This window comes from Gigantopelta aegis, chromosome 2 (genome assembly GCF_016097555.1).
Source record: "Gigantopelta aegis isolate Gae_Host chromosome 2, Gae_host_genome, whole genome shotgun sequence".
In the NCBI taxonomy this organism is placed as follows: domain Eukaryota; kingdom Metazoa; phylum Mollusca; class Gastropoda; order Neomphalida; family Peltospiridae; genus Gigantopelta; species Gigantopelta aegis.
The window spans coordinates 38377913-38394170 of record NC_054700.1 but is presented as its reverse complement, the minus strand read 5'-3'; the positions used below and the strand labels follow the sequence as shown (position 1 = coordinate 38394170).

The window sequence follows — 16258 nt, the reverse complement described above, 5'->3', positions numbered from 1 at the left end:
CAGCAACAACAACAGAGCAACAGCAGCAGCAACAACATAGCAGCAGCAACAACAGAGCAACAGCAGCAACAACAACATAGCAGCAGCAACAACAACATATCAACAGCAGCAGCAACAACATTGCAGCAACACTTTCAAAACCATCGTCATGCTAGGACCAGACTACCAACTTGGCCAACTTTCTGCTGTCACGACTTTTACGACTGTCCAGTTGCTAGTCTGAGTGCTCTTACAACTCGATTCTCGTCGTATAACCCTTTGGTTGTTAAACCTGAGCGCACGCGTCCCGAGTTAGCCAACGTTCTACTCTCACGACTTCTATGACTGTCCAGTTGCTAGTCTGAGCGCTCTTACAACTTGATTCTTATAGTATATATATCTATATATATTTGTTAATTTGAGCGTACCCATCGTAAGTCGGGAAAGTTACAACGCAACCGTAGAGTTGGCCAACTTCATCGTAACAGTTGACAGTTTGAACTTAGCATAAGGGGCGTTATTTAAAATAATGTCTTACCTGGCTAATGTTATTCCATACCGACTTTCACTTGCCTGTTGTCGACTAAATACGATTATGAAGCGGGGCTTTAATTTTGATTTTATTGTCACCACGGAGTTGGCTTCTTTGTGGTGCATTGTATGAAAGTGTGATTGGAAACGGTTTTATTCACCGTGCCTCCAATCTCAACGTTATTGTTAAAATCACTGGGAACTTTATACAGTCGGCTAGCACACGCAGTTACTACCAGTAATCAACTCAAAGCACAGCAATGTCGTTAACAACCACACTCTACGTCATATCGCTTTGACGATCTTTCTGGGTGTAAACTGTAGACAAAAAAAAAAAAAAAAAAAAAAAAAAAAAAAAAAAAAAAAGAAGAAGAAGAAAGCAATGGAAATGGGTAAAGTTTAATGTTTTGCTATAAAATATATTGGAGATGATAATGAAAGTATTAACCTTTGAAATGTTTGTTTAACGTATTTTCACGTAATGTATGTCTGGGAATGAATGAGTGAATGAATGAATCGACGAATGAATGATGAATGAATGAATGAACAATTATCGAACGAATTTGAAACAGCATTTCAGTGCTCGCGAAACACATTTTTGGCTATTAGTTTCCTTCCTTCCTTCCTTCATTCATTCATTCGTTCGTTCTAAATTTATTTTCGTGGTTATGTCCAATTAAGGTTTAAACACGCTTTTCCGGGCACACAATTCGGCTGTATGGCTGTCTATCAGGGAGGTGTAGATGTGGGGCTGGTTGGGGGGATGGAGGGTTGGGGGGTGGGGGGTGTCGAGAGCGACTTTCAAAGTTGATCTTCATGCTTAACCAGTTAGAAACGGGAGTGGAAGGAAATGTTTTATTTAAGGACGCACTCAATACATTTTATTTACGGTTATATGGCGTCATACATATGGTTAAGGACCACACAGATATTGAGGAGGGAAACCCACTGTCGCCATTTCAAGGGCTACTCTTTCGATTAGCAGCAAGGGATATTTTATATGCACCATCCCACAGACAGGTTAATACATACCACAGCCTTTGTTATACAAGTTGTGGAGCAGGGGCTGAAACAAGAAATAGCCCAATTGGTGGAACGGGAGTGTGTAGAAAGTGTGTGAATTTATGTTTATTATCATTATTATTTCTAAATGCAACCCTAGTCAATATCACCTAAAATCTTCAAAGAACAGCCAACTTGTTTTAGCCGTAATTTTTAATTCGGTCACGAACTTTTGGATTCTTTACTAAAACCCCTTTCAAAATTGTACACACATCAAACTCTCCCACCCCAACCCCGCTCTCAATCACTGGCAAAGTCAGAGGTTGTGCCTAATATGGACGTGCCTGAACCTTGAATATTAATGTAGTTCATCTACCCTCCCAAGAAATATAAAGACAGAAATCACGGCTTCACCAACATTGCATTCATGCCGTCTCATACTGTCTGACATGAAAGCAACCCAACCCACCATAGTACCGTGTCTCTATATATTGTCACGATTTTAACTTTGAAATGTTAACAAATAGAAAAAAGCGCTGAAATTGGAGATGAAAAACGTGAGTTGATTTTTTTCCTCGACAGAATATATCAAAACTACATGTCCTAATGACAGAACAGAACAGAACAGAACAGAACTTTATTACACTCTACACCATCGTTCGATGGCATTTGAGGAACACATATATACATACATATCAGCGCCAAGATAACAGGCTTCAATAAAACAAATAATTCATATACTGTACATACTAGAAGTCTTAGGAGGAACAGAAAGTTTTGTTAATAATAGTTATAAATTTACATAGCTTTCTAAGGATGCCAATTTTTTTACAATTAAAAAGCTGCATTTATGAATATTTGGTCTAATGATATAATATTTATGAATATATTTACATCTTTCTTCAGTAAATTTTGTACAAACAAATAAATAATGAAATTCATCACCAACGTCATCAGTAGAACAATAAATACATTTTCTCTCTGCATATAAAATATTGGACCACCTTCCTGTCTCAGTAGGTAAAAAGTGATTAGCAATACGAAATCTAAGAAATACATTACACATAGTTTTATCCAATATATTAAAATACTTTTCAAAATTCAAGTTCTCTTTAAATATTCTATTAGATTTTGAAAGATCGCTTTGCCAGTTCTGCAAAAACTGGTCCGAGAGTCTTTGTTTAACTAATGTTTTTAACCACGTAATTGACCTAAAAGTTTGCTTATCCCAAATATTGTTTAATCCAAGCCTATAAAATATATCTCTAACATTAATAATCCATTTATGGTTTGTTCCACATTGTAAATAGTCATAAAATAATAGTTTGTAGATCTGTGCTGATGGCTTGGAAGGTTTATCAGTCAAAAGACGAGCCCAAAAACACACAATACGCAATGACAGTATAAGTAACAGTGGTTTTCTTCCAAACTCCCCATACAACATATACTCTTCAAAAGAAGAAACGCAAAACCACATTGTCGTAACATTTGGAGAATTGATTTAATTATTGAATGGTGAGTCCGATAATTATCAAATGTTGCAGGATTGTTCACAATTCACTCTAGTCCATTGTGAGTAAGTGATAGGACACACCACCAAGGTCAAGGTCATCTGGAGTCAATACCGGGTGTGGCCTCCGCGTGTGTTGACAACTGCCTGGCACCGCCTGCCCATTGAAGCAACCAGAGTACGGATGACGTCCCGGGGGATGGTGGCCCACTCGGCCTGCAAGGCTGCTGCCAGCTCGGGCAGGGTCTGGGGCTGTGGTTGTCGCTGTCGGAGGCGTCGGTCCAACTCGTCCCATAGATGCTCAATTGGGTTCAAATCCGGTGATATCGATGGCCAAGGAAGGACATTAATGTTGTTGTTCTGTAGGAAAGCCGTTGTGAGACGTGCTGTGTGAGGCCTGGCGTTGTCATGTTGGAACACTGCGTTGGCGTTGGCCATAACTGGAACGATGTGTGGCCGGAGGATCTGGTCAATGTAGCCCTGTGCATTCAGGTTGCCCTGCACGTGGACCAGGTCAGTTCTGCCAGTGTGTGAGATGGCTGCCCACACCATGACACTACCCCCGCCGAATCTGTCCACTTCCTGCACGCAGTTTGCCGCATAACGTTCACCACGACTCCTATACACGCGACATCTTCCATCATGACGTCGGAGCAGAAATCGGGACTCGTCACTGAACCACACCTGTCTCCATCGCAGTTGAGGCCATTGTCGATGAATCTGGCACCACTGCAGTCGGAGTCGACGGTGTTGTGGTGTTAAGATGACACCTCGAACTGGACGTCTGGCACGAATTCCTACCTCACGTAGGCGGTTCCGTACGGTCTGGTCGGATATCCTGCGCAAACCTGGTATTGCTGCGGCTGTGAAGGTGGCAGTAGTCAATCGTTCCCGAAGGTGGCGTACCCGGATGTAGCGGTCCTGCCCGGGGGTAGTGACCCGTGGTCGACCGGATCTAGGGAGGTCACGTGTTGATCCATGTTGCTGGTAACGGTCCCACAGTCTGGAGATGGTGCTTGGGGACACATGGAATGCCCTGGCAACGGCCGTTCTGGATTCGCCTGCGTCTAGTCGGCCGATGGCATTGTTTCTCTGCGGTTCACTGAGACGTGGCATGTCCTGGATTGTCAACTGTCGGCCAGATACAGAGGCCAGGCAAGCGAACACCCTGCACTTTTATACTGTCGGTGTTCATGTTGCACGTGCAGACAACGCACGTGCAGTGGTGACATGGTTTGCACGTGGCTGCGTTTTTGCGAATATTCACATTTTGGAACTTTATTGTACAGTAGCTGCGTTTTATCGAATGTAACCATGGGAATGTGTTTGGGACATGCAATGACCTTATATTCACAAAGCATGAACCGGTAGGAAACATAAAATCGGAGTTATAACCCATTTGTACCCTTTTGCGTTTCTTTTTTTGAAGAGTATATAAATAGGAGTACTTTTTCTTGCATTTGCTAAGTATCGTAAAAACTGGATATGTACATTTTCTAATACATTAATGTTATCAAATCCCCAGATTTCACAACCATAAAGTAATATAGGAACAACAATTGCATCAAATAATTTTAAACGATATAAAATGGACAAACAGTATTCATTTGATTTCTTTGAAATATAAAACATGGCTTTGCGAGCCTGCTGTGCTAAATATTTGTTGCATATGTTAAATTTATTATTTTTTTCGAACCATATTCCTAAATATTTATATTCGCTTACATTTTCAATCTCAAGAGTACCTAAGTAGAAAACTTTCTTATAGTCCTTTTTTGTACCTCCGAATATAACAATCTTTGTTTTTGTTACGTTTACTGTTAGTTTCCATGTTTTACAATATGTGTCATAAGAATTTAACATGTGCTGAAGGTAGTACTAAACCAAATAACTTCCGGCTGGGTCAAAGTTCGAGGTGCACCCAACTTTTGATAGAGAAGTGAACACCACACGTCCTGTGATTGGTTATAAATGTGAGTGTGTTGGTTGTAAAAAATAATAGTTTCATCTGGGTAAAAAAAATGTGCAATCTAGTACCAATGTGTCAAGTAGCCTTGTGCTTGAAACATGTATGGGGTACCTGTAAAAAAAAGTACTCGAATTTTGTGCGAAACTAGGGTAGTCATAGACGCTACCCGTTATCTCAGAAACGAGCAGCTTGACCCCCATTTTTTTCTGATTCACTTTAAGTGTAAGGGGTGGTAGTATTTATATCCGTGGCATTTTTGTCGGTTGATACGTTGCAGGTAGGAGTTTTAGCCACATATGTTACTATTGTCGTCTATGGGATTTGATTTGGTAGTATACACCCTGAAGGTCACTTTTGTTTCTTGTCAATAGGGCTGTATCATCAGCATATAACATAATAAATAGTGTTAGACCAATGTCAAGATATATATCAAAAGCACTAATTGTAATTCCTTTGCACTGTTGAGACTTCAAATAGTCCTCCAAATCATTTAAAAACAAGGAGAATAAAAGAGGTGATAAATTTTCTCCTTGCCTCACGCCAATGTCACAAGTGAAATATTTAGAAAGTTCACCGTTCTTTCTAACACATGATTTAATTCCACTATACATACTATGAACTATTCTGAATTTCCATCAATGTTATATTTCAATAGTTTGGACCAAAGTCCTACTCTCCATATAGTATCAAAAGCTTTTTTTAGGTCAACAAAAGCACACTATAATGTTTCTTTTTTTCTTTTTAACAATTCAGTTATTGTATAAAGTAAGAAGACGTTATCATTAGTGGAATAACCTTTTCTGAAACCAGCTTGGGATTCCGATAAAATATTATTGCTCTCAACATATTCAGTTAATCTGTTGTTAAGTATGTTCGTGAACAGCTTACTAAAACACGACAGTAAAGTTATAGGTCTATAGTTCTCAACACTTCTCGTGTCTCCATGTTTTTTATATAAATTTGTAATAATACCAATCAGCCATTCTTCTGGGAAAATTCCACTGTCCATAATTAAATTAAATAATGTTACATAAACCAAAAGGAATTTGTCAACTGTAGTTTTGATATACTCATTTATAATGCCATCGTGACCTGATGATTTATTATTTTTAAGTTGTTTCACAGCTTTCAGCACGTCAACAGTAGATATAGGCAAATTTAAAACATTGTTTGCATCAGCTGATTCAGCAATCTTATTTACATCACATAAAATAATCACTATCATCATTTTCATACATGTAATTATTATCTTTAAAATAACAATAAAACTCTTGTAACGAAGGACTATTGGTTGGCATGTCTTGTTTTTGTTTCATCAGTTTAAAGATACTCATGGGGTCAGTTTGTAAAGTTCTAGAGAGATCATTCTCTAGTTTCTTCTGATGTGCGTTGCTGTATTTTCGTATTTTCGTATTATAGTTTTGTATTGTTTACTCGATGATTTTAAGGCTTGCAGACTATCCGTACTGTTTTGTTGACGGTGATTTCGTTTGGCTACATGAAACGTATTTCTTGCCTTTACACAGTCTTTTTTAAACCACGACTTGTGAATAGGTTTAACGCGTTTGACACTGTGGTTGTTATGTGGTGTTACAACACCAAACACCGCACCGGCTTTTTCAACAAAGAGCTTGTTAATTTCATTAACTGCTGAGTCGATGGCTTTCCTGGGGTTGTGAGTAGTGTTCAATAAAGTATTCAGTACAGTGTCGCTCTCTGTCTGGCCAACAGTGTCTTTGATGTTATTTTGCAGAGTCGCATTCCATCTGCGTGGCTTTGTTTTATATTGATGACACGTGAACGATGTTGGGGTGTCTTGAGTATTGCAGTACACTTTCAGTTCAATTGCACAGTGAATATCCGAATATAGTGGGTTGAAATCGCAGACCTTAAAAATATATACAAAACTAAAAACGTCATGCGTAGCAATGGCGTAGTCTACAGTACTTACACCTTTACATGTTACTTTCCCGACATACTTATCATCGCCAATCCTCCCATTTAAAATATAAAGATTGTTCATTTTACACATTTCAATAAGTTTGTAGCCATTATTATTTGGTTTCCCGTTATCTTGGTTATGTCTTTCAGTTAGTACATGTAAGGATTGTAAAATATTACTATCATCCATGCAGTTGAACATAATATTATTAATGTTATTAAAACACACTATATCATTGTCAATATTTACATAATCAGATAACAAGTTAGTTCTGGCATTAAAGTCACCAAGAAGAAGTAACGGGATATTCAATAGTAAGTGTTCACTTATTTCTGAGTTTATTGTTTGAAACGTATCTTCATTATTGTATGGCGATCCTTCAGGTGGGATATAAACAATTCCAACTATCATACTTACATTGTTGCTTAGCAACTCTGAATTGATTCTAAACCATAATATATACTTAGATTTACCATCTACAGTAAAATCAACATTATTTACATATTTTGTTTTAATCGCTAAACCAATACAACCAGACAATTTCACCGAGTGACATTTTCTATTTTTCATAATAAATGTATAACCAGGTATTTCTATGAAGTCTAAATCGTTGGTTTTCGTTTCACAGACGCAGTAGGTAAAACATAAGATTAGTTGAGTTTTTGTTTAACGATTACCTGAGCACATTGATTAATTAATCACTGGCTATTGGATGTCAAACATATGGTCATTTTGACAGTCATAGAGAGGAAACGCGCTACAGTTTTGAAGTAGTATCAAGGGATCTTTCATATGCACCAGACAGGATAGCATATACCACGACCTTTGATATACCAATCGCGGTGCACTAGCCGTCCAGAACGAGACAGACCAATCGGCCCACCGACGGTGATGAATCCTAGACCGACCGCGCATCAGTCGGTCGCTTTACCACCGAGTTACGTTCCGCAGTAGATGGGACATAATATTAGTTTGTATTAAGTTTGTTTTTATTTAACGACACCACTAGAGCACATTAATCATCGACTATTAAATGGCAAACATTTGGTAATTCTGACACTTGGTCATCGGAGGAAACCAGCTACATTTGCTTCCCAATGCAGAAAGGGATCCCCTTTATATATACACACACACATTCCCACAGACGGGGAAAACCCATACCACGGCCGTTGACCAGTTGTAGTGCACTGGTTGGAACGAGAAAAACCAAAATCAGTTACATAGAGCCACAGAGTAGTTCAATCCTGCGACACAAGCACCTCAAGCACGCACTCAACCGATTGAGCTAAATTAACTCTGGTACGCAATGGGTTCGCGTCCCTGTAACCCAGACTGAAGGAAAGAAGAAAGAAATGTTTTATTTAACGACGCACTCAACACATTTTATTTACGGTTATATGGCGTCAGACATATGGTTAAGGACCACACAGATTTTGAGGAAACCCGCTGTCGCCACTACATGGGCTACTCTTTCCAATTAGCAGCAAAGGATCTTTTATTTGCGCTTCCCACAGGCAGGATAGCACAAACCATAGCCCTTGTTGAACCGGTTATGGATCACTGGTCGGTGCAAGCGGGTTACACCTACCCATTGAGCCTTGCGGAGCACTCAGGTTTGGAGTATGTATCTGGATTTAAAATCCCATGCCTCGACTGGGATCCGAACCCATTACCTACCAGCCTAAAGACAGATGGCCTAACCACGACGCCACCGAGGCCGGTCAGACTGAAGGAATGAAGGAATATTAACGAAGCACAACGCATTTTAATTACAATTATATGGCGTTAAGCGTATGGTCTACCAATAATGAGAGATGGAACACTACCGACACGTAACAAGGGATCTTTTAATGCAGTATTCCACAGACATTATCACGGTCTTTGCTACACCTGTCGTAGAGCTATGGCTGAAACATGAAACATGGCGTGCCCCAGAAGAGGGTTTGTCTCAAGTTCGACCGGCCTCGGTAGCGTCGTCGTTATGCCACCGGTCTACAGACTAGTAGGTACTGGGTTCGGATCCCAGTCGAGGCATGGGATTTTTAATCCAGATACGACTTCAAAATCCCCGAGTGAGTGCTCCGCAAAGCTCAATGGGTAGGTGTAACCCACTTGCACCGACCAGTGATCCATAACCGGTTCAACAAGGGCTATGGTTTGTGCCATCCTGCCTGTGGGAAGCGCTAATAAGAGATCCTTGCTGCCTGTCGTAAAGAGTAGCCTATGTGGCGACAGCGGGTTTCCTCTAAAAAATGAGTGTCGGAATGACCATATGTTTGACGTCCAATAGCCGACGAGAGAGAAAAAATAAAAAAAATAAAAAAAAATCAATGTGCTCTAGTGGCGTCTAAATTAAAGAAACTACTTTGTCCCCAAGTTCAAACCTTCCCGCTACACTGTATATGGACCAGGCACATCCGTAAAACTAACGTTTACAGTGGAATAACGTCGTCATGCATGTATAAAAATTGCAGGATTTTCAGAGGTTTCTAAAGCATTGTTCACATTTAATTCCAAACTGCGTTGTTAGCAGTCGAATTTTGTTTAAATGCCCTACATTTAATTATTGGGGCTACATTTTCAGAGAAAAGTCAGGTGCATTACTATGGATTAATAAAGTAGCCTTGTAGTGGCAACCCCTCCCCCACGACGTTTCCATCCACAAATTGTAAACCTTGCAAGAGTTTGATATTCTAAATGATCCAATTCAGAAAATGTAGTCGTAGGACGCCTTAACATTTTTATAGTATTCGACGCACCCGAATTTTACTTTTTGAAGTTGAAATTGATACCGACCGTTAACCTTTCATACCAGTGCTATTTATAAAGAGACAACCATGTAGTTTTTATTTTTTTATTTAAGAAACCTTAACCCATTTACATCGAACGAACAATTCTGCGTATGACAGATTAAAATGTGACGTCATCTGCGTCATCAGCATCGTCATCCTTTATGGCTTCCAGAACTGAAAAAATAAAAAATAAAAAATGGTATATTATTAAGTGGTACACATTAAATTTTTCACCCTTCACAATAGGGGCGGTATTGTTATCAACTGAAGCATAAAATTACATCAAATTGTTAAGTTGTATTAAAGGACGTTCACTAAAAACATTTTATAGGCCATTGGACTGTCTGTTCATAATTGACAATTTCAGAAAAAAGCCAACATAACCAAGGTACGCTCTAACCGAACACCGATAGGTCTAGAGTAGACAAATGAACAATGATTGAACAAAAGTTACTTACATTCCTTTTTGTTCTCGAAATTGAAAGCTTCCAACTCGTGAATATCCAGTTTGCCATCACCTGTGGGAGGAAAATCAAAACGTACTTTTAAAGGCCTACCATTCAGTTCATAAAAAAAAAAAAAAAAAATTCATCAAGCAATTAACTGAAAGAATCGTTAATGTTAACACCACCGCTAGGTAGAACACCTTCCATAACTTGCTACTGCATCACGTTTACGATACCAACGTTCCATTACCATTTGTACTGAGGTTAGGCCATATTTATGTGCAACTTTGACGCTAGCCGATAATTTTGATATGCGTACTAGACTTAATTCAGAGTAGAAACCCCCCCCCCCAAAAAAAAAAAACCCCCCCAAAAACAACCAAACCCTAAAAAACAAAGCAAAAACTATTTTTAAAAATGTACACAACTTTTATGATTTAAATTAATTTCGATAGCGGACAACCACATTTGCAATTTGCTGATTTAGACATAAAGTCATTTTCACCTACGCCTACGCCACTTCCCATGTGTCAACGTCAATAAACAAACAGAACCTTACTCCATCCCACGTACTGCGATACGACCCCATCACCCTATCGTCCCGACATCCACTCACCGTTAAGATCAGCCTTGTGGAATCTCTTCACGAGAACTGGGTTGCCCTCTTTCAGACCGGTCACCTGGGCGATCTCGTTCAGTTCGATGAAGCCATCTCCATTCACATCAAGGGTTTGCAGAACTTTGTTAACATCCAAAGCCTAAAATAGGAAAGTGAAAAAATATTGTAGAAATCGATAATATTTTAGCCACTGTATGGAATCTTATGTTACTTAAATGTAAACCATGTTTAAATATAGATATAGCGCCTTTGGGAAATTACATTCGTCTTGCTTATTTCTTTCAACTTATTTTCGTGCTTTTATCTAAACGAGGTTCAAGCACCGTTCTAGTTACACCTCTTGCAATCCGACATTGTAGATTCCATTTATGCGTCCGTTCACGTCGATGTACATAGCTATCCGATCACTTCATGGATTACGTACACGAAAACCGGGTTTGAACCGAATTATGTAAACCGCCCGTCACAAATTCTCTTATCGACCGAGTACCATAAATGTCATGCAACACTTCCGCAATTGTTATTTACTACAAAACCGTTTACAACAAGTAAGATTGGTCAACGTTAATGAAAAACTAGGTCCGTTATTGTGACGCTGAACGATGTCAATTAACAAACTGACGGTAGCTTGCAGCTGCTATAGAAAAGCCATAACCCCGACCATGGGGGTTAACGGTAAGTCGGTCTTTCACGAAATGTATGGATCCCGCCTTCCATTCGGTCTCACCTCGTCATCCAGTTCATCAGCTGCATCTTGGTCGAGCCCCCTCTTCCTCTTACAGGCCTTACACGCCCAGCTCCTCGCCCACTTACAGGCCGCCATACAGCCGAGCGTGTGGTACGGGCTGATGCGAATTCTGCGCACGGACCGGAAGAACCAGCCGTCCACGTCCTCGGGAACCAAGGTCAAGGCTACCAGAAACACCAAGAAATAGCTAGTCTTCATTCTGAAATGTGAAAACACCGATTATAAAAACCCTCGATACACAGAATATCTACTGATTTAACCGAATCTACATTCAACCGTTCCAGCCAGTGCACAACAACTGGTATATCGAAAAGGCAGTGGTATGTGCCATCATGTGGAATGGGTGTATGGATCAATTACTAATGGAACAATGTTTGGATTACCGAATGTTTTGACGTCCACAATAATTGTGCTCCGTGTTATCGTTAAACAAAATTTTGACAATATACCGCAGGTGGTACTTTGATGCAATTTTATTCGACTGAACTGAAAAACCCCATTTCCCAAAACTATTAAAATAATTTTTTAAAATATAAATAATGCAATGTCTTTTAATACTGAACAAACCGCAAACGTATAAAACTTACTTGAATATTCTAAACACAAAATGTTCTGCAACAAGATGACATCTACAGGTATGACAATGTCGAATTGGCGTCGAGTATTTATACACCTTTTGGTAGTCACGTGACATAATGTGCATCCCGTTCTGCACGTTACTCGTGAATGCACGTACGTCTTGTATGCACGTTCATCTCGATTCACATGGCGTGTTTACTAGTCACGATATTCTGTAGTTTTTACATGTATTAACACGAAATATACATTGAAACAAGAAATAAACATTTCAATTTGATTTTAACAATCATCAGTTAGTACGGCCTGCATACAGACTGTTTTCTTGAAATATGTTGGGGTTTGCTTTTTGTGTTTTGTTTAGGATAAGAAAAATGATGTCAAACAGGAGCACTGGGGCGGAACGTAACCCAGTGCAAAAGCGTTCGCTTGATACGCGGTTGGTCTGGGATCGATCCCCGTCGGTGGGCCCATTGGGCTGTTTCTCACTCCAGCCAGTGCACCACGACTGGTGTTTCAAAGGCCGTGGTATGTGCTATCCGGGTCTATGGGATTGTGCATAATAAAAGATCCCTTGCTGCTAATCGAAAAGAGTAGCCTATGAAGTGGCGACAGCGGGTTTCCTCTCTCAATATCTGTGGTCCTTAACTATATGTCCGACGCAACATAACCGTAAATAAAATGAGTTGAGTGCGTCGTAAAATAGAAACATTTCCTTCCTTTCAAACAGGAGCATGTGACCAAGAATGCTATTCATGCAACTTGTGATCACAAATCAAAAATAGGTCGTGACAGGACATCGCTGGAATATCGAAGGGAGTAGTTACACGTTCATTTACTGAATTTTTTATGACCAGATTTCAAGTAAATTATACTCTATATGCAATTATTTGGTTCACAATAGGAACGTTTTTCCGCGAGTGTATGTATGTATCAGTCGATTTTTTTTTATTTAACTTTGAGCTGATACAGCTCATCAGTATGTATGTATGTATGTATGTATGTATGTATGTATGTATGTATGTATGTATGTATGTATGTATGTATGTATGTATGTATGTATGTATGTATGTACGTACGTACGTACGTACGTACGTACGTACGCACGCACGAACGAACGAACGAACGAACGAACGAACGAACGAACGAACGAACGAATGAATGTGTTTGTTGTAAACAAATTTAGTTTCTTCTGGGCAAAAAATATATGTAATTTTATTTCATCTAGTACCACTGTGTCAAGTAACCTTGAAACATGAATGGCGTACCTATAAAAAGAGAAGTACTCACATTTTAGCGGAACTAGGGTAGTATTATACGCAGTTATATGAGGAGTTTCACCCCCACCCCAATTTTTTCTGAATCACTTTAAAGGTGAGGGGTGGTAGTAAAAATATCCGTGGTGTATATGTCGATTGATACGCTGCAGGTACGGGTTTTAGCCACATATGTTACTATTGTCGTCTATGGGATTTGATTTAGTGGTATACACCCTGCACGCGGGTCTGGAGAGACAAGGTGGAGCGGCATTACAGGTTGAACTGGAGCCTGAGCTCCCCTATTTTAGTAATTTGGAGGGGCGGGACGTTAAAGTTTATAAAGTTTATTCTGTTTAACGACACCACTAGAGCACATTGATTTATTAATCATCGGCTATTCGATGTCAAACATATGGTAATTTTGACCCAGTCATAGAGAGGAAACCCGCTACATTTTTTTTCCATTAGTAGCAAGGGATCTTTTATATGGACCATCCCACAGACAGGATAGCACATACCACGGCCATTGATATACCAGTCGTAGTGCACTGGCTGAAACAAGAAATAGCCCAATAGGCCCACCGACAGGGATCGATCCCAGACCGACCGCGCATCAAGGTAAGCGCTTTACGACTGGGCTACGCCCCCCCCCCCCCCCCAAGGGCGGGACGTAACCAAGTGGTAAAAGCGCTGTCAGTCTGGGATAATTTCACGTCAATGGGTCCATTTGAGTTATTTCTCGTCCAAGCCAATGCACCCCATATATCAAAGGGCGTGGTATTTGCTATCCTGTCTGTGGCATGGTGCATACAAAAGATCCCTTGCTAATGGAAAAGTGTAGTGGGTTTCCTCTAAGATAATATGTCAAAATTACAAGATATTGGACATCCAATAGCCGATGATTAATAAATAAGTGTGTTCTCTTAGTGTCGTTAAAAAACCCACTTTAAACAAAGTTTTCCTTTTTTTGGTCAATAATTAATTTTGCCTTTGTCAACGCCACATCCACACTAACCTATAAACGTGTTATTATGCAATTACAATACTACATTTTGAACCTTAAATTGATAAAGGACCATAACTAGTGGGGTGTGGTGGGATGGGGTGGGATGGGGTGGGGAGGGTGGAAAGGGGTGGAAGAAACCCCCAACAAAATATTCATTCCAATCCATATTTAAAGATCACCTTTCAACGCATACTTAGGCCCCTCCAGCTTCAGAATTGGAGGGTAGGATGTGTGTGTGTGTGTGTGTGTGTGTGTGTGTGTGTGTGTGGTTGTGTATGTGTGTGTGTGTGCATGCGCGCGCGTGTGGTGTGTCTGTATGTGTGTGTGTGTGGTGTGTGTGGCGAGTGTGTGGTGTGTCTGTGTGTGTGTCTGTGTGTATGTGTGTATGCAGTGTTCCGTTTAATTACGCCACTAGTGTACATTGATTTATTAATCATCGGCTATTTTTAAATAATTACAGGAAACCCGCTTTATTTTTTCATTATCTGCAAGGGATATATTAACAGACATGACAGCACATTCCACGGCACTTGACATATCAGTTGTGGTACCCTAGTTGGAACAGGGTTAATACCAATCAGAAAAATAATCCACCAAGGGGATTCGATCCTACGACCGAAGCACCCCAGATTTAGGCGAGTACTCTACCGACTGAGCTAGCTTCCGCCCTTCATACAATTGTATCTGTAAGCGTACGAGACAGTGTCGTTGTCTTAAAGGGACACTCCATACCCACTCCCCCTACCAAAAAATTATATATATATATATATATATATATATATATATATATATATACTGAACAAAAAAAAAACCTTCCGATTTGTACATATAGTATTTGTTGTGTTAAAGAATTCGTTGTGTAATGAAATTATATAGGTAGTATTAGCCTTGAGCTGTATTATCAGGATTCATGAATTTTATCGATTATTTTTGCACTGTTAATCGTCGACAACGTGAAATTCAGTTTGCACGTGCATGCATGGTTCGACATGTCCCGTATAGTATTCGGTCAATTTGTTTTACTTGTCTTACTGACATCGTTGTCAAGTGAACGAAAACGCTTCAAAATTTGAAAACAAATTAACGTTTTTTTACATTGTAGCATTTTTAGTATGCCAAGAATACCCAATAATTTACGCGAACGGGCGATTGGCATGCTTGATGCTGGCATGTCGACAGAAGACGTTGCAAGGCATGTTGGGAGTTCTAGTCGAGCGATACGAAATCTTATATATATATATATATATATATATATATAATAAACAACAACAAAAAACCCAACAACAAATCACAAACAGAAGCAATAGGAAAAAATCCCCACAAACAATATACGGAATTTGTCAGTGTTTTTTTTAGTACATTATGTTTCTTATGATATACTCGGGATTTCATTATCTGTCTTTAAGTTGTATACAGAAGAATAACCGTATATATCCAGTTATACGTACTCATTATACTCAAATATTATTATTGACATGCACTCCATAATATATTTTATATTAATAAAACTATTATAAGAAGAAGTTAAATATTTGCAGTTTTAAGACAGGTAAACGTTGATTCAGTTTTGTTTTGTAGGTGCCCGAATGATGTTATGCTGTAGGTCTATAATGAACTTAAAAATTGTTTTGCTTAACGATACCACTTGAGTACAAAGATTAATTAATCATCGGCTATCTGTCAAACATTTGGTAATCTTGACACGTATTGTGTGGCGTCGGCTTTAGTTAAACGTTAAAGTTTGTTTTGTTTAACGACATCACTAGAGCACATTGATTTATTAATCATCGGCTATTGGTTTTCAAACATTTGGTAATTTTCAGTCTTAGAGAAAAAAAAAATGTTTTATTTAACGACGCACTCAACACATTTTATTTAC

General features: G+C 39.3%; 1 protein-coding gene across 1 annotated transcript; it reads right to left on the bottom strand.

Moving 5' to 3' along the window:
* Window positions 1–9773: 9773 nt before the first annotated feature.
* Window positions 9774–12280, bottom strand: LOC121378111 (EF-hand calcium-binding domain-containing protein 1-like). The gene is made up of 5 exons (XM_041506215.1): window positions 12126–12280; window positions 11518–11737; window positions 10788–10929; window positions 10184–10243; window positions 9774–9899 (listed from the first exon to the last, which is right to left on the bottom strand). The coding sequence occupies exons 1-5, from the start codon at window positions 12239–12241 to the stop codon at window positions 9844–9846; spliced, it is 594 nt and encodes a 197-aa protein (XP_041362149.1). The 5' UTR covers window positions 12242–12280; the 3' UTR covers window positions 9774–9843.
* Window positions 12281–16258: the final 3978 nt, after the last annotated feature.

Bases quoted from the DNA above. Each gene is read 5' to 3' on its own strand.
- LOC121378111 (XM_041506215.1), bottom strand. From the start codon at position 12,241: ATGCACATTATGTCACGTGACTACCAAAAGGTGTATAAATACTCGACG. The intron at 11,738-12,125 runs GTAAGTTTTATA...TTCACATTTCAG, and splicing joins TTTGTGTTTAGAATATTCAA to AATGAAGACTAGCTATTTCT. The intron at 10,930-11,517 runs GTGAGACCGAAT...TTCCTATTTTAG, and splicing joins CTGATGAACTGGATGACGAG to GCTTTGGATGTTAACAAAGT.